This window comes from Podarcis raffonei, chromosome 1 (assembly GCF_027172205.1).
Source record: "Podarcis raffonei isolate rPodRaf1 chromosome 1, rPodRaf1.pri, whole genome shotgun sequence".
NCBI classification, from domain to species: domain Eukaryota; kingdom Metazoa; phylum Chordata; class Lepidosauria; order Squamata; family Lacertidae; genus Podarcis; species Podarcis raffonei.
The window spans coordinates 123744220-123767214 of record NC_070602.1 but is presented as its reverse complement, the minus strand read 5'-3'; the positions used below and the strand labels follow the sequence as shown (position 1 = coordinate 123767214).

Sequence of the window (22995 nt, the reverse complement as noted above, 5' to 3'; positions counted from 1 at the left end):
GATTCCGCCCTCCCACTAAGGCACGGGTGTCAAACACAAGGCCCGCGGGCCAAATCCGGCCCGCCAGACCTTGTCATGTGGCCCGTGTAGCCGCCGGCGGCCGCTAGCCTTCATCTTTTATTCTCGCTTTTATTTTTTTTTTGACATGCGCGGCAGCCTACAAGCCAGAGAACGTCTGCCCTCTAGCGGCGCCGGCCGTTCTACACAGGAAACCTCCACTTTACATGCATTCAGGAAACCTCCACTTGTTTTTATATTGAGCGCATGCCATCCTGTGATGTGACAGATCCAACGGCTGCCTGAACCCTTCTCTCCTGTACTTTAAGTCCTACAGATACAACCGGCCCTTTGAGGGTGACCAAACTGCTGATGCGGCCCCCGATGAATTTGAGTTTGACACCCCTGCACTAAGGGAACCACAATTTGTTGCTGAAGAAGGGCAGCATTTCAGGTTTTGATTAAGAGTCTCCCTCTGTTCAAATTTCACCTCATAGGTTAACTAAGTGGCATCTACAATTCCCAGAGTTCCCTGGGAAGAGGGGTTGCTAAGCCACTCTGGGAATTGTAGCTATGAGGAGATGATACTGCTTTAAATGTACAGTGGTACCTCGGGTTAAGAACTTAATTTGTTCCGGAGGTCCGTACTTAACCTGAAACTGTTCTTAACCTGAAGCACCACTTTAGCTAATGGGACCTCCCACTGCTGCCACGCTGCCGGAGCACGATTTCTGTTCTCATCCTGAAGCAAAGTTCTTAACCTGAAGCACTATTTCTGGGTTAGCGGAGTCTGTAACCTGAAGCGTTTGTAACCTGAAGCGTATGTAACCCGAGGTACCACTGTATAGTGTCGGCCTAGGTAGGACTAACATTTCCTACAGCCCTAGATCCGGTCTTTACTGAGCACTCTGTTTGCTGGGAGATTATATAAATGATGAGCGTTCCTCCTGGATTTATCCTGATTTGCTTGTGGTTATACATGTTCTAATTAATCAACCATTTATCCCATTCATTTTAAGAAGTGCATTTCCGCATCTTTTCTAACCACAAAACCTGCACACGGAAGCTTGTACCCAGAACAAACTTAGTTGGTCTCTAAGGTGCTACTGGACAATTTTTTATTTATTTTGACTGTGTCAACCTGCCTGAATCTAGAACCACAAAACCTGTTACTGTTTTGAAAAGAAAGATGGGTTTGTTGCGCCACGACACTTGAGTTGCACAAACCTAAATTTCCAGTTTGGATTGAATCTCTCCTACAAAATACTGGCAGTCTGGAGGCGACCTATGACTTCTGCTGCAAAAACCGCACTTATGAAAGCCCACATGGTAGTGGTGTTACTCTGGCATGTGAGTGACTGCGAAATTAGAGGTCCCTTCCTAAGGCATAGAAAAATAAACAGGTGACCATTAGTAGGTGACTAAGAGGGCAGGTTTGGGATGCGGGTGGCGCTGTGGGTTAAACCACAGAGCCTAGGACTTGCCGATCAGAAGGTTGGCGGTTCGAATCCCCGCGACAGGGTGAGCTCCCATTGCTTGGTCCCTGCTCCTGCCCACCTAGCAGTTCGAAAGCACGTCAAAGTGCAAGTAGATAAATAGGTACCACTCCGGCGGGAAGGTAAACGGCATTTCCGTGTCCTGCTCTGGTTCGCCAGAAGCGGCTTAGTCATGCTGGCCACATGACCCGGAAACTGTCTGTGGAAAAATGCCAGCTCCCTCGGCCAGTAAAGCAAGATGAGCGCCGCAACCCCAGAGTCGTCCACGACTGGATTTAACTGTTAGGGGTCCTTTACCTTTAAGAGGGCAGGAGGGAGGATGGTGAACATGAAGAGCTTAGTGATGGAAAGGGCAGAGCAATTTGGAAGTTGATCTGAGATGCATAAATACAGTGGTACCTCAGGTTGCATACGCTTCAGGTTACATACGCTTCAGTTTACAAACTCCGCTAACCCAGAAATAGTACCTTGGGTTAAGAACTTTGCTTCAGGATGAGAACAGAAATTGTGCTCCAGCGGCATGGCAGCAGCAGGAGGCCCCTTTAGCTAAAGTGGTGCTTCAGGTTAAGAACGGACCTCTGGAATGAATTAAGTACTTAACGAGAGGTACCACTGTACCGAAAAGGGCCTCTACCTGGTTCCCTGTAACCTCACTTCTCACAGTGAGGGAACCACCGAAAGGCTCTCAGAGCTGAACCTCCAGGTCTGAGCTTAATGATGGGGGCGGAAATACTCCTTTGGTCCATGTTAATTGTTAAGCAGTTTATATATCAGCCTTCCCCAACTGGGCACCCTCCAGATGTTTTGAACTACAATTCCCATCAGCCTCAGCCAGCTTGGTCAGTGTCCAGGTATGATGGTCTTTGTATAACAAAAGGTTCCCTACCTCAGATGGCTGTATGCCCAGAGAATGAACATTTGGTTCTGCATGTTTTAAATACAGTGGTACCTTGGGTTAAGAACTTAATTCGTTCTGGAGGTCCGTTCTTAACCTGAAACTGTTCTTAACCTGAGGTACCATTTTAGTTAATGGGGACTCCCGCTGCTGCGCCGCCGCCAGAGCACGATTTCTGTTCTCATCCTGAAGCAAAGTTCTTAACCCAAGGTACTATTTCTGGGTTAGCAGAGTGTGTAACCTGAAGCATCTGTAACCCGAGGTACCACCGTACAGGACAAGGCTAGCCTAGATATGATGGCATTTAAACCATACGGAGTACCAGTCCACCAATGTAGCAGAGTGGCTGGGGAACCCCAGCTAGATGGGTGGGGTATAAATAATAAAATTATTCTTAACATGGCTAGACATGCACACCTACTTGGGAGTAAGCCCCACTGGGGTTTTTTTTTTAGCAAGACACCCCCAAGAAACACAGGATTGAGCTTTAAAATGTTGAGAGTAACGATAAATTGTAGGTTGGTTCTTGGGTACTAGAAAAGTTCTGTACACACATGGCAAGTGTAATCTGAGTGATGCTTGGAACCTCTGTACACTTACCTGGGAGCAAGCCCCATTAAACTCAGTGGGACTTAGTTCCGAGTACATAGGTTTCCGAGCTGCTAGTCTTATCTCCACACTCCATTTTAAGACTTGAACACCAAGTCGTTGTTTAACATTCCGCTGGATGAAGAGTTCTGGACACTGCGAAGGCTCGCTAGCTATTTTGTGGGCATTTTGGGGGGGGGGGTGTCGCTGCTGATAAGGGCACTGTGCCTAACCGTGGCGCTCTCTCTCTCACGGACTGACCCACACGGCCTCCTTTTATTTTAAATGCTTTACGGCTCGGTTACTTTCCTTTAAGAACAGCAGAGTCTGATTCCCCGCGTTCTCTTCCAATCAAACATATCCCGCATTAATTTATTTATACCCCGCCCTCCCCAACCAAGACCGGGCTCAGGGCGGCTAACAACCAATAATAAAAACAAGTTGATTAAAATACAGTTTAAAAGATTAAGATACAACAACATTAAAACATTAGGATGCAGCCTCTTCACAGGAGTAGAAAGGGAGAAAAAAGAGGGGGGGGGAGTAAACGTTGCAAGCGGTTTCCCGAGGAATCCTTTCGAAAAAATAAAATATAAAGTGGGTGCGGGGCGGGGGAAATGATCGCAGCCCCCAGCCTTGGTGTTGTTGGGGGCTGGGGAATCAGCAGCGCGTTAAAAGGCAACAGCCAGCCATCCAGCCAGCCTTCCCCGAGGCTCATGATGAGCTTGCAGTCCTGTCTCCCGGCGAGACAGGCTCGATCCTGCCCCGGAGAGCGAGGCAGGGGGAAAAGAGGGAAACGGGAGGGCGAGCGACTGTAAATATTCTAGGTCAGAGCACAAAAGAATCGCGGCCAACCAATCAGCGCCTCTTACGGGGCACTTTGTCACATTCAGTTCCATTCTGGTGTCTCCGCGTTCCACGGACCATTCCATTTTTCTCGGGGGGGAGGCTTCTTCGCCCTCCTTGCGTTTCTACGGCGCCTTGGGGCCACGAAGCAGAACCGCTCCGGCGCAGCAGGATCCAAACACCGACGCCTCGGAGCTCGTCTCTGACTCCCTTCTCCCCGCCGCTCTTTTCCGTACCTTTCGACGCGAGTTTTCTGTCCCCCCGCGCGGAGGAAATGGTCCAGCCCGGCTGGATATAAAACGACGGCTCCGGCACATGCTTCTTTTAGACGGAGAGCGAGCGCGCTTGGAGGGCGAAGCGGCGTGTTTGTGCGCTTGTGTGAAAGTGGCGCTGGGGTGCGGGGCAGCTGGCGAGTTGGGGGGGGTTGGAGAGGAGGCGGAGGAGGAGGAAGCACCTTACTCGCTGTGCAATAATAGTCAAAAGAGAAAAAGAGCGCCCCGATTTTCTTGCAGAGGGGAGGAAAAGGGAGCCTATAGCGAAGGTGCCTTTTATCGTTCGCCAGTAGGGGCGGCGGCGGCGGAAGCAGCAGCAGCAGCAGCAGCAGCAGCAGCCAAGCCCCGTGCCTGTTAATCACAGCGCCCCGGCTCCCTCCTTCACCCGTCCAGCCTTACGAGGCTTGTGTGGTCAGCTGAGAGAGGGAGAAGCGAGCTTAACAGTTTCAGGGAAGAGGGATCGCCGTGGGTGCCTCCTTTCTTCCTCATAAACACGCTTCCCAGCCGAGCTCCACAGAGTATATTGCACACTACTGTTGCCTTCTCCAAGGGCTGGTCAAACCCGATCTCGTCTAATCCCCCCCCCCGCCACAGCTCCTGCCACCCCTGGCCTGTTTTCGAAGTGTCCCTCTCGGCTAAGGGGGAGCTTTGTCCTGCTCACTCTGCCCCAGCAGCGCCCGTGCCTTCCTCCTGAAAAGGAAAGCATGAGCATGGCAAACGAAACATACCTCCTCATAAAAGACATAAGGGCCGGACTGAAAAATTTAAATGTCATCTTTATTGTGCTAGAGATCGGTAAGTGGGGTCCCGTGGAACTGTCGTGCTTTTGTTTGTTTTTCACTCCCCGACTTCCTTGGCCCGCGTTCTAGGTGTGCAAATGTGTGTGTGTGTCTCTGTGTGTGTGTGAGAGAGAGGAGTTGACACGTGTCCACTTTTCAGGGAAAAGAGTTGAGTCCACTTTCTCTAAATCTGTCCTTAAATAGACCCACTTTTAGGGTCCAGAGTGGCTCCTTCCCTGGGCTTTGGCGAAAGTTGCAGGTCCTTTCGCGCCCAGGCAAAGTTGCATTTTCCAAAGGATGTTGTCCCCCTGTTCTAAGGAAATTTGCTCAAACCTCCTTTCTTTTTCTCTCCCCTTCCCTCCCCTGCTCCCCCCCCCTTTCCATATTCCCTTGCAGGCCGCGTCACTAAAACCAAAGATGGACATGAAGTGCGGTCGTGCAAAGTAGCTGACAAGTCAGGCAGCATCCTCATCTCAGTGTGGGATGAACTTGGCAGCCTCATTCAGCCGGGAGATATTATCCGGTTGACCAAAGGGTATGTATGTGTTTCCGAGAGTGGGGTTAGGCCGAGTGAGCAGCCTCTCTTTTGTTTCGTTGCTGAAGCAACTGGCTGACTCAGTGTGTTCCTGTTAAGGCTTTGGGCTTCCTCTCCCTTTCTTAGAATCGTAATTGGTGTGGCAGGAGGAGGGGAAGGGAAAACAACATCTCGCGGGGCCAGATTAGAGGTGAAACCAGCGTGCCCATTTCCCCTTGCTGTGTGTATATAGAGGAAGTTGCCTTTTGCCTTTTGCTGGGTCCTTTATTATTATTTATTGCATTTAAAATCCCACCCAATTCTCCCAAGGAGCTCCAGGTATGGCAAGTACGGTTCTCCCCCTGCTCCATTAATCCCCCACAACCACAACCCTGTGAGGTAGGTCTGGCTGAGAGGCCGTGACTGGTCACCCATTGAGTCGTAGAATGGTAGAGGGGACCCCGAGGGTCATCTAGTCCAACCCCCTGCAATAGTAATAAAATAAGTAAATAATAATTTATTATTTAGACCCCCACCCATCTGGCTGGGTTTCCCCAGCCACTCTGGGCAGCTCCCGACAGAATAAAGCATTAAAAACTTCCCTAAACAGGGCTGCCTTCAGATGCAATGCAGGAATCTTAACTACGGCCGCCGTAGTGGGTTAAGCAAGCAAGCTCCTTGTTTTCTCCTGCCCCTGGAGGCTAGGACTCAAATCAATGGGTTCAAGTGCAAAAAAAGCATATTCCCTCCCATTCCGCTTTCTAGCCACTTGAATCCATTGGCTTGAGTCCTAGCCTCTGGGGCAGGAGAAAGCAAGGGGCTTCATGGCTGAGTGGGGATTTCAACCCTGGCCTCCTCTGACTGGCAGGGAAGAGCTCTGGAGCATGTGATCCCAGGTTCAAGCCCCAGAATCTCCAGGCAGGTGTGCCCCCCCCCCCCGGTCTGGAATCCTGAAGAGCCACTGCCAATCGGCAATGCCAGGTTGGATGAACCCAGTGGTGATAATAATAATAACAATACAGTGGTACCTCGGGTTACATACGCTTCAGGTTACAGACTATGCTAACCCAGAAATATCACCTCGAGTTAAGAACTTTGTTTCAGGAGGAGAACAGAAATCGTGCAGTGGCGACGCAGTGGCAGCAGGAGGCCCCATTAGCTAAAGTGGTCCTTCAGGTTAAGAACAATTTCAGGTTAAGAACAGATCTCCAGAACGAATTAAGTTCTTAACCCGAGGTACCACTGTAATAATATATTATTTATACCCCGCCCACCTGGCTGGGTTTCCCCAGCCACTTTGCACGGCTCCCAACAGAATATTAAAAACACGATCAAACATCAAACACTAAAAACTTCCCTAAATACGGCTGCCTTCAGATGTCTTCTAAAAGTCAGATAGTTGTTTATTTCCTTGACATCTGATGGGAGGGCGTTCCATAGGGCGGGTGCCACTACCGAGAAGGCCCTCTGCCTGCTTCCCTGTAACCTCACTTCTTGCAGTGAGGGAAGGCCCTCGGCACTGGACCTCAGTGTCCGGGCAGAACGATGGGGATGGAGACGCTCCTTCAGTTTGAGTTGACAGCTTACCTGTGCTCCTAGGGCGACTTGCACGCAGAGTGTGCATGTGCTCTTCTTCTGACCTTAGACACCTGTCGGGGCCTAGCTTTTAAAGCAAAAGGGATGTTTCCAGCCCCCCTTCCCAAACTCACTAGCCTCTCTACAGATGCTAGATTTAGAGAGAACCACTGGGGGAAGCAAGACCCACTCCTCAGTTCTCCTCGCCCCTCCTTCCCTTCCTTTGAACATGATTGGGGCAGATCCAGGATTTAAACAGATGGGTTTGCTGCTGTCACATCCGGCTTGGCTCACAAGGATGCAGCCTTGACCACACTGGTCGATGAGTCATCTCTTAAAAGCTGATGGCATCTTATTTTCCTTAAAGGAAGCAATGAGACACCCTCTTTTCCTGTACGTTCTGTTTTGAGCTGGATAGGCCAAGAGTCAATTTGGCATATTTTAGTGGGTTCAGTAATAGCTGAAGCAGAACCCACACTTTGTGCCATGCTAAAAAGTCCTGTGGAGATGAGAGAAGACTTTAAGGCACAGTGTGAGCCAGGGGAATTTTCTTCTCCCCCCACAACCAGATTACCTTGTTGGGTAGGGGCTGTTTTGGAGTTCCGCAAAAGGAAGTACGCTCCCAACTTGCAGCTGCTGCATAAACACCTTCCTGTCCCCCAGGCCCCGGTTTTTCATTATTACAAAAATTAACGCTGTAACATTCCAACTCATTCATGCGGTTTTGCTGTTGGTAACATTTAGTGTTTCCCCAGCCCACAGGGATCTGCTTCCAAACACTTCACCCATCTAAATTGTCTGCGTGCCATACCTGTATGACAGGCACACAATTCACCTCTGGTGTCATGCAGGCCCTAGGTTGGGTTATATATCCCTGGTCACATGACGAGGCAGGAGCACAGATTTCCTGAGAAGCAAACCAGTCATACTTCAGGATTATTATATTTTAAAGGGTGCACACTTAAAGTGTGTTGTTGTTGTTTAGTCGCTTAGTTGTGTCCGACACTTCGTGACCCCATGGACCAGAGCACGCCAGGCACTTCTGTCTTCCACTGCTTCCCGCAGTTTAGTCAAACTCATGCTGGTAGCTTCGAGAACACTGTCCAACTGTTTCGTCCTCTGTCGTCCCCTTCTCCTTGTGCCCTCCATCTTTCCCAACATCAGGGTCTTTTCAAGGGAGTCTTCTCTTCTCATGAGGTGGCCAAAGTATTGGAGCCTCAGCTTCACGATCTGTCCTTCCAGTGAGCACTCAGGGCTAATTTCCTTCAGAATGGATCGGTATGATCTTCTTGCAGTCCATGGGACTCTCAAGAGTCTCCTCCAGCACCATAATTCAAAAGCATCCATTCTTCGGCGATCAGCCTTCTTTATGGTCCAGCTCTCACTTCCATACATCACTACCGGGAAAACCATGGCTTAAGTAGCCCAATATGTGGCTTGTTACATAGTTAAAATCTCAGGGCCAGCTATCCCCAGCCTCTTCCCTGTTTCCCTAGCAGAATAGGATCTGTGGATCTGAGCATGTTCCTTCTGGATAATCAAAGCCGTAGCTGGGCTTGCTTGCACAAGCCTTAACAAGTAACGAACGCCAGCATGGCCTTGTATGCTGCTTTGAAATCTGATCTGTTAGGGGACCGAGGGTTCAACGCAATGTAATTTTAAAAAGAAGCAACCAACTCTTTCTGCTTCCTCTTTCGATGAGCTCTCATCGTGCGCAGCGGAGAGGTTGGTTTTCTTTAGCATGAAGAGAAGCAGAACTAGCAATTAGTAGGAAAAGCATCTGCTATATTTTCATGTGACAAACGCAGTCCAGAGGAACGCTGGTGGATCGCTGGGATTGCCATGTCAAATTGCTTTTTTAAACATAATTAAAAACCAAAAGTGTATTTACTTGCATTCACAGAGGGTTGATCAATTGCTTTTGTTTTAATATTTTAAAGGTTTCAGATTGGTGGTGGCCTTTTCTGCTGTATTTCTGAGAGAGGGAGAAAATCCTACCTGTATTTTGTGTGCGAGAGCTTTCTAGGTTTCAGCAAAGGAGGTCACATTTGCCTATGTTCTATGACCTACTTTGCAGGCAGGTTGTAAGGATTCCTGAGATAATGTTTGCAATCTGCTTTGAACGTGCAAAGGTATTCTAAAGCGCTAGGTACTTTTATTGTGAATGATGTTGAAACTGTAATCACCAAGCTTTGTCTGTGAAAATAATACCCTGTTTGCAAAAGTCTGATCTTAAAGGGAAGTGTAATCATTTCTTAAAAGAGTGAAATGGGATGTGTTCAAGAGACATAGAATTCCCATTGTAAGCTACAATTTAGTCTGTGCAAAAGTATTATTATTATTATTAATAATAATAATTGTAATAATAATAATAATTTACTCCCAGCCACTCTGGATGGCTTACAGTACATACAAAAACATTGTTGTTGTTTAGTCATGTCCGACTCTTCGTGACCCCATGGACCAGAGCACGCCAGGCACTCCTGTCTTCCACAGCCTCCCGCAGCTTGGTGAAACTCATGTTGGTAGCTTTGAGAACACTGTTCAACCATCTCGTCCTCTATCATCCCCTTCTCCTTGTGCCCTCAATCTTTCCCAACACCAGGGTCTTTTCCAGGGAGTCTTCTCTTCATAGTAAAACATAAAACATTAAAAACCTCCTTAGGGCCATAACTTCTCCCTCCTTACATGGTGATGGCAGATTCCCATAGTCACCTGAAAGCCAATCAAAGAAGCTAAAATAACCCCTTTAACGGTTCCTTTTCCTTTGGATTAATGAGGTGTATGATAACAATGGCAGAGGGCAAGCAATGTCTCCAAGGCCACACGTACTGCTAGGATGGTGAGCGAATATTGTTTGTTGGAATTAGACTGGGCTGACCTATGATCAATGATAAAATTCGTTGAGTGACCATGGGTCAAATTATTCCCAGTCTAAAACCACACCTAGCTCACAGGCTTCTCCTGGAGACAAAATGTCAACCTGTCACCTAGAGCTCTTTGGGAGAAGGCTTAGATACAAATGTGACAAACACAGAAAAGTAACTCGCAGTGGCCCGTTTGGTACATAGTTAAACCATGGGTTGTTTTGCAAACTGTAAGATCATCTTGAGTTGTCCGACAAGCGATCAGCCAAACCATGGCTTGATTATCCAAAGTTTGGTTTCTTTCCCAGTGTCTGTGTGTGTGTAGTGGTTAAGAGCGGTAGTCTCGTAATCTGGTGAAACTGGGTTCGATTCCCCGCTCCTCCACATGCAGCTGCTGGGTGACCTTGGGCTAGTCACACTTCTTTGAAGTCTCTCAGCCCCACTCACCTCACAAGAGTGTTCGTTGTGGGCGAGGAAGGGAAAGGAGAATGTTAGCCTCTTTTAGACTCCTTAGGGTAGTGATAAAGTGGTATATCAAATCCAAAATCTTCTCTTCGTCTTCTTCCTTATGCCTTCGAAAGTTGGTGAGTATTTGTGGTGGGATGACAAAAGAGACCATGGTTGAGGAAGAGGGATAGGTTCATGGCATAACACCAAGCCGTAGTTAAAACAAACCAAGGTTTTTAATGTCAACAAGCTACCCATGGCTTCAGACCATGGTTTGTTGGCAGTAAACAAACCGCAGCTAAGTTGCTGGGCTGGGTTTGCTCACAACACTAAGCCATAGTTCCATAAACCATGGCTCAGTGTCGCATTCTAGCCAGGCTAGCAAGAACGTTAATTATTGGTTTCAGTGCAAAATACAACAATGGCTGCTTATTTAAGGCCATTTGGAGAGTTCCTGGTTGCCTATATTGCATGCACATGCCACTGGATTTCACTCCTGGGCTCATTTGTAATCTCTTCAAGTTACAACTTGGCACAAAATGCCATGTTAAGGTCACTTTCCATTTGCGTCATCTTAGCAGAACTAATATGTGACTGACGGGTGGAGCTAATATAGAGTGGCTGGCTTACTTGTTTGGACACTGATAAAACATATACCGCTTGTGCCAGCAGTCTGTGTGACAGCCTTAGAAACACTAGTGGCAGAGAGGCAGACAGTATCTTGGATACCTAAAGGTAAGGGTACCCCTGCCTGTACGGGCCAGTCTTGACAGACTCTAGGGTTGTGCGCTCATCTCACTCTATAGGCCGGGAGCCAGCGCTGTCCGCAGACACTTCCGGGTCACGTGGCCAGCGTGACAAGCTGCATCTGGCTAGCCAGCGCAGCACACGGAACGCCGTTTACCTTCCCGCTAGTAAGTGGTCCCTATTTATCTACTTGCACCCGGGGGTGCTTTCGAACTGCTAGGTTGGCAGGCACTGGGACCGAGCAACGGGAGCACACCCCGCCACAGGGATTCAAACCGCCGACCATGCGATCGGCAAGTCCTAGGAGCTGAGGTTTTACCCACAGCGCCACCCGCGTCCCATTTCTTGGATACCTACTAGTGGTTTATTGCCAAACCGCAGGAACGGGTCCCTTTGCTAGCTTTATAAATAAAAATTGCATTTGTTAATGATCTTTTAAGAGTCAAACTGTAACTGAGCAGGTCTCCCAACTTGTGGGGGAAAGTAGTTATAAGTGCAATGTGAAAATCCAAACGTCATTTTCCCTCGCATCATTTAGTTCAGGGTTTCCCAAACTTGGGTCTCCAGCTGTTTTGGGACTACAATTCCCATCATCCCTGACCAATGGTCCTGCTAGCAAGGGATGATGGGAGTTGTAGTCCCCAAAACAGCTGGAGACCCAAGTATGGCAGAATTCCCTATCTCCCACAAGTAAATCCTTTATACATAGTGAATATTTGCCTGCAAGAATGAAAGTTTGTTTTGATTCATGTGCATGACCTTCAAACTTTGGTTTTTAACCAGCGATCAACTGTTTTTCTTTCTTTTTGCCAAATGCAAAACAGAGGGACAACTAAACAGGGTTCCCCAAACTTGGGTCTCCAGCTGTTTTGGGGCTACAATTCCCATCATCCCTGACCAATGGTCCTGCTAGCAAGGGATGGTGGGAGTTGTAGTCCCAAAACCGCTGGAGGTCATGCACATGAATTGAAGTTTGAAGGTCATGCACATGAATCAAAACAAACTTTCATTCTTGCAGGCAAATATTCACTATGTATAAAGGATGTGGGAGATAGGGAATTCTGCCAAAGGATGTCTTTTGTTGCGCTTGCAATAAATGGAGGCTTTCTTGTTTCTCTACCCCAGTAGTGTCTCAAGTCCCCATTTGACAATGTTTGATTTGTGCTCTTTTCGTGTTTATACATCTATGCACATGTACAAGAGAGGGACAAATCATACATACACTCAGAGAATGTAGTAATGAAAGTGAATGGTCTTGCAAGTCACACAGGGTGCTTCAGCAGAATGCTTGGTGTGTTGTTGCAAATGGCTTTTAATAAATGCTCCCGACTCAGTTAAAAGTTGGTCGTGCTGACATACCATTGAGATCAGTGGGACCAATTACTTGCGGCCAATTTAAGTCCCACCGATTGCCGTGGCACTTAAATGTGCCTAACTTCACCTGAACTGGAGCTTTAACCCTCCAGCCCTCACAACTGTGCAAAACCTTTGGCTATACAGTAGCAAAAAAATAAAAATCCTGATGTGCAGAGCTATGGGTAGATCGGAGCTGCAATAAAACACCTGCTAAAAATTAAGCTGCTGGTGTCTTGTGTCAGCTTTGCTGTTAGGATTAAGTGGCTGAACAATTTTCAGCATGTTTTGAAGCAGATAGACCCTCCAGATGTTCCCGCAATGCTGCTCTAAAGTGAAGGAAACTACTTTTTTTTAATGGCATTCCAGGAGAAAGCATGGATGCTGCAAGTATTGTCATACTAGCAGTAGCTGTACTAAAAGGGATTAGACAAGATAGGGGAGGAACAGTTCATCAGTAGCTACTAGTCATGGTGGGCAATGTGTTAGCTCCAGAATCAGAGACACCATGCATCTGATTACCATTGGAAAGCAGCAGCTTATGTTTTGCTTAAGGTTTTCTCAAAAGGCACCTGGTTGGCCATTGCGGGAAGTGGAAAGCTCTGTTAGATGGTCTGATTGCGCGGGGCACCCCATTGGATGAATGGGTGAGTCCTCGAGTGTGAGAGAATGCTTAAAATCCAACCATTGTAGTAACGACAGAACTTAGTTTGGTGCCAGGAAACCTCTGAGAGAGTTGCGTAACTTTGGGCGCGTGAACGGACCAAGAAGCGAAACACCGCTCAGAGAAAGGCGATGTCCCTGTGGACAGAGACAAATGGAACCAGTTGCGCATGTTCTTTTTTCTTTTCTTTTAAGTTTATTTTACAACACATATACACTCACAAAAATGCACAATCGATAACAAAGAACAAAAAACAATGAAAGACAAATAAAACATAACATACACAAGTTTACACAGATCAAACAATCAACAATCACACACACACACACACACACACAGTGGTACCTCAGGCTAAGTACTTAATACGTTCTGGAGGTCTGTACTTAACCTGAAGCTGTTCTTAACCTGAAGCACCTCTGTTCTCATCCTGAAGCAAAGTTCTTAACCTGAAGCACTATTTATGGGTTAGCGGAGTCTGTAACCTGAAGCATATGTAACCTGAGGTACCACTGTAATTTCAATTCTTCTTTTCTTCCAGTTGACTTCCTTCATCCTCTACACGGTTCTCTTTTTGTTTTTGGTAAACTGTCTCCTTCTTAGTTCATTATTACTCCTTTTTCTTTCTATTTTTAGCTTTTATACCATGATTTATTTTGCTGAAGTTAAATCGAAACAAGTCCAAGTATTAATTTGAGGGCACTGCTTTTTCAGGTATAATCTATATTTTCCCCATTCTTTTTGAAATTTTTGCTTGGGCTGACCCATAATGGCTTCTGTCAATCTAGCCTATTCAATACCGTGAAATAATTTATCTTGCCACTCTTTTTTTGTCGCCAGTTGCACATGTTCTTTTGTACTGCCTCCGTCTGGTATCAGACAATTCGATCTAGGTTGGTTGGTTGGTTGTAGGGAGTGGAATTCAGACAAATGCAAGGTAGCTTTCCTAATGTTAGGAATAAGGGTTTGTGGATGCTGTACAACACTAACTTAAACATTAGTTGTAGTGTTGCTGTTTTGTAATGATTGGGTTGCTGTTTGTTTGTGTTGAACCCTACTGGAATCATGTACATAGGCCAATAAAGGTTTGAGCATCTGACTAAGAAATGACTTGTGAGTACAAAAACTTCAAGAAAGAATAGGGAAAATATTATAATTTACTTAGGAGATAAGCAGATGAAAACATTAGCAGGATTTTAAAACATTATAAAAGATGAAAACATTAGCAGGGAGAAATGTAAAGTATTGCACTTGGGCAAAAAAAATGAGAGGCACAAATACAAGATGGGTGACACCTGGCTTGAGAGCAGTACATGTGAAAAGGATCTAGGAGTCTTGGTTGACCACAAACTTGACATGAGCCAACAGTGTGACGCGGCAGCTAAAAAAGCCAATGCAATTCTGGGCTGCATCAATAGGAGTATAGCATCTAGATCAAGGGAAGTAATAGTGCCACTGTATTCTGCTCTGGTCAGACCTCACCTGGAGTACTGTGTCCAGTTCTGGGCACCACAGTTCAAGAAGGACACTGACAAACTGGAACGTGTCCAGAGGAGGGCAACCAAAATGGTCAAAGGTCTGGAAATGATGCCTTATGAGGAACGGCTAAGGGAGCTGGGCATGTTTAGCCTGGAGAAGAGGAGGTTAAGGGGTGATATGATAGCCATGTTCAAATATATAAAAGGATGTCACATAGAGGAGGGAGAAAGGTTGTTTTCTGCTGCTCCAGAGAAGCGGACACGGAGCAATGGATCCGAACTACAAGAAAGAAGATTCCACCTAAACATTAGGAAGAACTTCCTGACAGTAAGAGCTGTTCGACAGTGGAATTTGCTGCCAAGGGGTGTGGTGGAGTCTCCTTCTTTGGAGGTCTTTAAGCAGAGGCTTGACAACCATATGTCAGGAGTGCTCTGATGGTGTTTCCTGCTTGGCAGGGGGTTGGACTCGATGGCCCTTGTGGTCTCTTCCAACTCTATGATTCTATGATTTTAATCCCATTTGTAATGTAATAAATACTATGGACAATATGGAGAAAGATAAAATATAGACTATGAAATAATATGCAGTTGAAAACGTTGACTGTAGGACCCAGGGAGGAGATGGGAAGACTTGAAATTCAGAGAAATCTCTCTACAGTCATATCTCTTGGTGTGTTTGCTTCACGTTGCGGCTTTTCGGGTTGTGAACGCGGCAAACCCAGAAGTGTATACTTCCAGGTTTCGCCACACGCCCAGAAGCGTCCTGCGCGCTTTGTGCATGCGCAGAAGCGCCGCTCTAGTTGTGGACTTTTTGGGGTGCGAATGGCACCCCGGAACAGATCGTGTCTGCAACTAGAGGTACCACTGTATATGGATATGTATTTGGTTTTGTTAATAAATTTATATCTGTAAAACAAATAAAAAAATTTCAAAAAAGAAAGGAAGAAATGACCTGCCAGAAGCTGCCTTGCTGGCGAAATCTGAAAGCTTAAGGTTAGCGCTAAAGTCCTATTGATTTTGGTGGTGTGTGTGGTCCACTCCCCCATTGGATTTTCTGAGAGGAAGATGTGCTTAACCCAACCCCCTCCTCCATCAAAACCCAAACCCTGGTCAAGCCTGGACATTAATTACATTCCCCCTCCCGGTGCCTTCTAACACGTCTGGTGTTTCTCTTGGCTAGGTACGCGTCTCTGTGGAAAGGATGTCTCACGCTTTACACCGGAAGGGGAGGCGAGCTTCAGAAAATTGGGGAGTGAGTATCTCACTTTGCACATGCGCTCGGTTGCTCTCGAAGCCTTGCGCTTCGCAGGCTGGAGCGGTAGGTATCAAATGCCGCCTTGCAAGCGTCTGCCCAACCTGCCGTTGCTTTCTGGGGTTTAGCAAAGTACTCTCTGCCCAAAGAGCCTTGTTCCCGATCAGTTTGGCTTTCCTTGATCTCAATATTATTTTTTCCGACAAGCGTGTGGGGAACCCTGCTTATGTAACAGACGGCTTGCTCAGCCATGCATCCATCTGGCCTGAATGCCTTGACTTAAGTACACCTGTGAACAGGTAAGTGTTCAGCCGCCTAAGCTGTCTCCTTTGTTGTGGGTTAACGCATTGTCGTTTTCAAGGACTTGCAGCGCCGAAAACTGAAGTCCTCTATTTAATCCACAGGCTAGGTACGGTAGAGGCTTCTACATTCTGGCTCTGGTAATGAGCTCCAGCCTTTTCCTGCGGGAGCCAGCCTCTCTAGGGGTGTAAAGGTAAATTTCCCCCTTCCGTCGAGCTAGAGCCTCTGGGGTCATGGCGGCGGTCTAAGATGTCACGGGCAAATGCTGCTGGTTTGCTTTCTCGAGCATAAGCCTCCGTCGTGACCAGGCAGTCTGTCGAGACCCGTAATGGAAAGTTTGGAAGCGGAGAGCTGAGCATTGTTGGCAAGCTGGAATGTGTCACTTTGGGGACTGGTTTACCTGGACGCCTGTGCTTGTGTGGATGGGCAATCGCGGAATATTGCTTCATTGCATCAGATAGTAGCAACTTCCTGTATCCCCCCCCCCCCAGGCGCCTGCGATGTTCATTCGGGGTGAACGAGGCCAAAATGCAGAGGAACGTTGTGAAAACCTTACAGCTGTAGGAGGACGTAGGAACCTGCCTTATGCTGGGGAGCCAGGCCATTGGTCCATTTAGCTCACTATTATCAACTCTGATTGGCTGGCTTCCCAGGGTTTCAAGGCAGGGGTCTATGGCAGCTCTCCCTAGAAACACCAGGGATTAAACCTTTGGCATTCTACATGCCCAGCAGATGTTCTGTTGCTGAGCTGTGGCTCTTAGCCACAGAAAGTTAGACGTCGTCTGTCTAAGGCTATGTGTGGCTGCGTTTGTGGTCTGATCTGCCGAAAGTGATATCTGATTATTCATAATTGAGGCCATTTTCATAATGTATTACAGGCATAGGCAAACTCGGCCCTCCAGATGTTTTGAGACTACAACTCCCATCACCCCTAGCTAACAGGACCAGTGGCCAGGGATGATGGGAGTTGTAGTCCCAAAACTTCTGGAGGGTTGAGTTGGCCTATGCCTGGTGTATTAGCTTCTGCTATATTGGGTGTGTTTCCCAAAATTGGAATGTCAGGGGGGGATAGTCTAGGGTTAGTGCTAACTCAGGAAATAAATCTTATTTCCCATCACTGCATAAAATTATTGCCCCATCGCCTCTTAATTTGAATGACGTTGGAGTGTTTTAATCTCAAAATAAATTACTGCAAGAATTTTTTTAAAAAAACATTCTTTTCATCATCCTGAGTGATACCATTTTGAGAGGATTAGTGTAAGATTCTGGAATGTAGCTGACTTAAGTGTGGCTAGATCAGTCTTCAACCTGGCGCCACCTTAACTGGACTGCAATTCCCACCATCCCCGGTCCAAATAGCTCTGCTGGTGGGAGCTGTGCTGCGACATAGATGGATTGCACCTGGTAGTTAATGTGGAGTGTTGCTTGTGCAGCTGGAATTATTTTAAAAATAGAATAAGGTGCATCGAACGAACAATAACCGGGAGTCACGGTTGGTTCTGTTTTGACGCCTGTGGTTCCTTTAGCTTAAAATGTAAAGCAGGCCTGCAAGATGTTTCAGATGGTGACGAATGCCACTCGACAGCCCTGGAGCTAAATTTTCTCCAGATTGAGAAATGCTTGAGAATTGCCTGGCTGGTTCCATGTTGGGCCCTACTTTATAGCACGGCGCACTGCAATGCGGAACAACTGTTGCTTTGCAGCGCTCGACTTCGTTGGAACTTAACAGTACAGGATTGCAGCCTTCGTTATGGATTTGGCATTCTTAGGCCTTCCTGGTTTTTTAAAAACTTCTGCAATCGGTTCTTGCCGCTGACATCTTCTGCATGGTCTGATTCTAGATGTGCTTCGTTCGATGCAAGCTCCTCTTTAATTCAGCAGGACTTGCTCCTAAGTGGTTGCAGCTGTGTATCTTTTATGGTGAGGAACGGAATATTTGCTGTGTATCCTTTATGAAATAGACGAATAGACTGTTAAGCGTGACCCACCTGCTGATTTGCAGTCTTCCAAAAGGAAGCAGCGGGGACAACTTTTACCATGCTTGGAGCATCAACCTATTTGGGTGCCAGTTCCGTCGGAATCGATACAATAGACTTCCAAGTGGAGCATGTGTAGAGCTGGGCTTGTTCATATCTCCTGGTCTAGTTTCTGGGATGGGAGTGGGGGTCAAGCATCTGGTGCTAACACCCTTACTGAGGGGTGGCGGCTCTGGAATTTAAAACAAGGCATGCACTGGTCCCTGGAAGTGGGATGAGGACAGCTGAGGAAAGAAATCTCCACACTCCCTCTCAACCTGTTTTTCTTTGCAGGTTCTGCATGGTGTACTCAGAAGTGCCCAACTTCAGTGAGCCCAGCTCGGATCACCCTGGGCAGCCCAGCAAAGTGGTATGTGCAATCTTGTGTAGCATCATAACATGTCCACAACTGAGGCGCAGACAAACCCTTAACAGTGTGGCCTTTACAGTGGTACCTCAGGTTACAGGCGCTTCAGGTTACAGACGCTTCAGGTTACAGACTCCGCTAACCCAGAAATAGTACCTCGGGTTAAGAACTTTGCTTCAGGATGGGAACAGAAGTCGTGCGGTGGCAGCGGGAGGCCCCATTAGCTAAAGTGGCACCTCAGGTTAAGAACAGTTTCAGGTTAAGAACGGACCTCCGGAAAGAATTAAGTTTTTAACCTGAGGTACCACTGTACAAGAGTGGGTTTCCCCTGTTGGAGGAGAGGAGCATCTTAAAGAGGAACAAGAATTAGCTTATGTTTGGGGCGTCTTGTGGATACAGTGGTACCTCTGGTTAAGAATTTAATTCGTTCCGGAGGTCCGTTCTTAACCTGAGGTACCACTTTAGCTAATGGGGCCTTGCATCCCCGCTGCACAATTTCTGTTCTCATCCTGAGGTAAAGTTCTTAACCCAAGGTACTACTTCTGGGTTAGCGGAGTCTGTAACCTGAGGCGTCTGTGACCCGAGGTACCACTGTACTGTTTATCCAAGCTCCCACAGTTCTTTCTGTGCCATGGTTGTCTTAATATCTCTCTCTCTCTCTCTCTCTCTCTCTCTCTCTCTCTCTCTCTCTCTCTCTCCATTCCTTTTAAAGGCCCAGGGGGAGCAGAGTGACAATTCCCTCCCATCAACTAATCTGAGTTCTTGTACTTTTGGCCCTACTGGTAAGTGAGTGTGCGTTGTAAAATAATAATAATAAAGTTTCTGTCTTGGAAACAAAGGTTCAGGAACACCTGCGGCGGCAGGTTTAAACTATGGTTTACGGGAACAAAGATCGGAAGCCTATTGTTCGATCTCTGCAGCTTTCCACAAACCACAGTTGAAACCAGTTTTAAGCTGGTTCGGGCTTAAACCAGAAATCGGATGCTTCCTGTCTCTTCTGACCGGGCCAGAAGAGGGAAGTGTGTTTGTTCCTCACGCTCAAGCGTGCTTATTCTTGTAATGTTAAAACACTGGTTTAGCGTTGACATCCAAACTGGGCCTACGGGTTGGATTCAGAAGGAAAGTAGTTGAGCTGTGGGTTAACGCCCCCACCCCTCTGACTCCTCACTCTGGCACAGTTGGGCCTGTAACAACCTTCCTGCTCAGGTTGTGGCTTAAAGGGCACCTGGTGATTGGGAAGGGTGAGTCGTCAGGCAGTACTGGGGCAAGAAAGTTTGGTTCCCCTAACTACCCATTGTGTTTGTCTTGCTTCTTGGGAGATGGTACTCCCATACAGGAAGTACAGGAAACAGCAGGTAGGGTGTGGAGAAGCTGATACCTGGGGGTTGTGGGAATGTTGTGGATAGTAGGAGAGGCTATATTGATTAAATATCATTCTTCCTCACTCACGCTAGTGAGTCAAGTAGCAGAACACATTCCCCTTCCAACAGGAAGCTAGTTTGCAGATTCATTTGAGTCTCTTTAGTTAAGCAATCCAGTCTGGCTTGCCCAGATTGGATTATTCCTGGTCAGTCCCCTTTTGATCCCTCTCAAGCTGAAAGGATGCTGCGTTGCCACCTTCTACTGAAGTCAAGCTCCCATTTCCTTTGAGCGCTGTGCAGGTTTCAGCAAAACAACAACAAACAACCTATGGTTACGTGAAACATCCTCAATAAACACACAAGATGTAACCGGCTGTACTTTTGAATAAATAAGGTATACTGTTCATTGTATCAAATTGTAGATTTCAACGGAAGTCTCATAAAGTTCAACGGAAAAAGCAGAAGACCCAGTGGATCAGTTCATTCTCTAGTCAGTTCATGCATAAGGTCCATGTATGTATAAGTGTCTATTCCACCTGTCTGCTCATACAGTAAGTGTTACTGCAACCACTACTATGCTATAAGATCCACTATCCTGTAATATTACATATTCCTGTTCTGCTGATGAAGCCTAGGATGGCGAAACAAGGCTAATATTCTGGAAGTCCTTACCTTAGACTCTGTGAAAGGATTCTGTGGATCTGTAACAACCCTTCTTGTGGATTATTGGACTCTATGAACTTTAAGAGACTTCCGCTGAAATCTACAATTTGATACAATGAATAGTATACCTTAGTCAAAACAAAAAAATTTTTTTCCTTCCAGTAGCACCTTAAAGACCAAGGTGCTACTGGAAGGAAACTTTTTTTTTTGTTTTGACTATGGCAGACCAACACGGCTACCTATCTGTAACTAGTATACCTTATTTATTCAAAAGTACAGCCGGTTACATCTTGTGTGTTTATTGTGCAGGTTTCAGCAGCATCCCGGTGCATTTTGCTATATCTGGGGTTTATACAGTGCTGGGAGAAGTTGCTCCTGCTGCTGCTGCTAAGACACCAAAACACATGTCTTCCCTTGTTTTCTCATTGCCATTGGTTACTGTTGGCATGTGGATGGCAAAGCAAGCTGCTGTTAGGGACTTTGTGGTCTCTGCAGACACCTTCCCAGCTCACCTCAACCTCTAATGCTCAGCGAATTGTGAGAGAGGATAGCTTCCTATACATGCAAAGCAGTCTCCGGGACCAAGAAGCTGCAGCTTAGAATGTCTGACACGCGAATGTCTTGTGTCTCTGTGTTGTCTTTTATTCTTCTTGTTTGCTTTTGTAGGAAATGGTTTGCCAGCAGGACCTGAGCTGAGCGGAGTATCATCTACTTATAATCATGTCTCCTCCTATGCAGGTACTGGGAGGGTTGGCGGGCGGGGACCCGCCCCTCCTTCAGTGCCATCCAATCACACGCGCCCCCCACAAAGCACAATGAGTAACGGGAGGGATCCCCGCAGAGCCTTCAAAAGATGACCCGGCCAAAAGACTCAATTGTCCGCCTAAACTCTGTATATGCCCTACTTGAACACTTAATTGCACTTTTATTTATGGTTAACTGTGGGGGGGGGGGCGAAGTTTGGTCTACTAGTTCTCTTACCTTCTGTTGTCCAGAGAAGAGGATTTCCTCCCCGCCACACACCTTTCTCTCTCTTCGCCATACTCCCCCCAGGCTGAAAAACCCAGTGAAGCTGCTGATAACCGCATGAGTCCAGCGGGGAAAATGTCTTAAAATAAGGGTCGTAGATGGAAATCGGGATTCCTTGTTGTGCATCAGATGTTCATTTCCAAAACAAACCTTGAGTGTGGTTGAATGCTTGTTTGCTTTTTTTCCTTTTCCTTTTTTCGGTTAAGTTTGAACTGCCTAGCCTTAAGGTGTGTTAATATCGTCTTTCTGCTGTCCTGACCAACTCCCATCGCGGCTACTGAAGGCTGGCGGAGGGAACAAGGGGCAACTGCTCTGTTTAACCTGTGTGAATTAAAATTGCCCTGTGAGAAGTGGAGACGATCTGCCCAATGGTGGTATAAAAAAGGGGGCTGGTGTTTTCCCTCCGGTGGGGTGGGATAAGTGATGGTGGCTGCGTTCGACTAGAGAAGGCCGACCGTCTCGTGCCAAACTATGCCTGCTGCTTCTCCAGGATCTCTTTTAAAATCCCAGATTCCCTCCAGGAATGCAAAGCCCACCTCTTTAGTTCAGTAGGCGCTGCTGCGTGAGAAACAAATTGAAATTCTTAGTGTGCCTCTTGGATGGCTTGCAATTGACCTTCATGGAAGCTGTGATGGCATCTGAAGATCCAGTAGGATACGACTTTCATAAAGCCAGAGAGATTCTTTGCCACTCGGTTCTGCAAACTGCATAAATCGGCCATTTTTCCCCAGCCCTGCCAATGTGGTCCCGTCCCCCCCAGTGATGGATGGTGATTTCAAGTTTATTCTGTTGAGAGCGGTGCGGGGAGAAAGACGAAGGGAATACCCATACATAGAGAAACCGTATGCCAGGCATTAATCTGGCTTGAGCTGTTCTTCTTGACACACTGGTTTTCTTTTTGGAGCCCTCCATCCCACAAGTGTGTGTATTTAGTGGGGGGGGGGCATTCAACCTCACCCTTGCAGCCCAGGGAGTGTTTTACCTCTGTATCCGGCTGGTGGTTTCAGCCGGTGCAAAGTGTGTTTGGAGCGAAGAGCTAAAACGAAACCTGTGTATACGATTCGTGCCGATGCCTGCTTCTCTTGCGAGAGCCGCCCTCAAAATTCTCAAGGGCCAATTTGCGCACGTAACGCTTTCTGCTTCTAGAGCTAATATCTCAGTTTCTAGAAAGGGCAGCCTTGTGCGAATTGTTTGCAAGCTGCTGAGTTCGGAAAGGGGGAAAATAACTCCCGGGGTCATGCAAAATATGTGTGGTTTTTCCTTTTTATGTTGTAAGCATTCTCCATGTGTCTTTGTACTGGGTAACCCTAGAATTATTTTCAAACCTTTTTTGTTTGTTTGGGAGGGGGAGAGAAATCTTATTTGGAATTCATGCAAATGCTGTAAAATGACTGTTTTTCCTTCTCTTTTTGTTTGTTGTATTCTTGAAGCGGACCTCATAAATAAAAGTTGCACTAACCATGTAAAGCAAAAAGCAAAAAACCCCTCCATTT

General features: G+C 46.9%; 1 protein-coding gene across 2 annotated transcripts; it reads left to right on the top strand.

Annotated features, from left to right (window-relative positions):
• Nucleotides 1-4223: 4223 nt before the first annotated feature.
• Nucleotides 4224-21932, top strand: NABP1 (nucleic acid binding protein 1). 2 transcript variants are annotated; one of them, XM_053360583.1, is made up of 6 exons: nt 4224-4889; nt 5270-5408; nt 15696-15767; nt 18377-18452; nt 19162-19231; nt 21212-21932. In XM_053360583.1, the coding sequence occupies exons 1-6, from the start codon at nt 4799-4801 to the stop codon at nt 21328-21330; spliced, it is 567 nt and encodes a 188-aa protein (XP_053216558.1). In that variant the 5' UTR covers nt 4224-4798; the 3' UTR covers nt 21331-21932. The 2 variants fall into 2 exon arrangements, with proteins under 2 accessions (XP_053216558.1, XP_053216551.1); XM_053360576.1 differs by having other exon boundaries at nt 21140-21932.
• The last annotated feature ends 1063 nt before the right edge of the window (nt 21933-22995 follow it).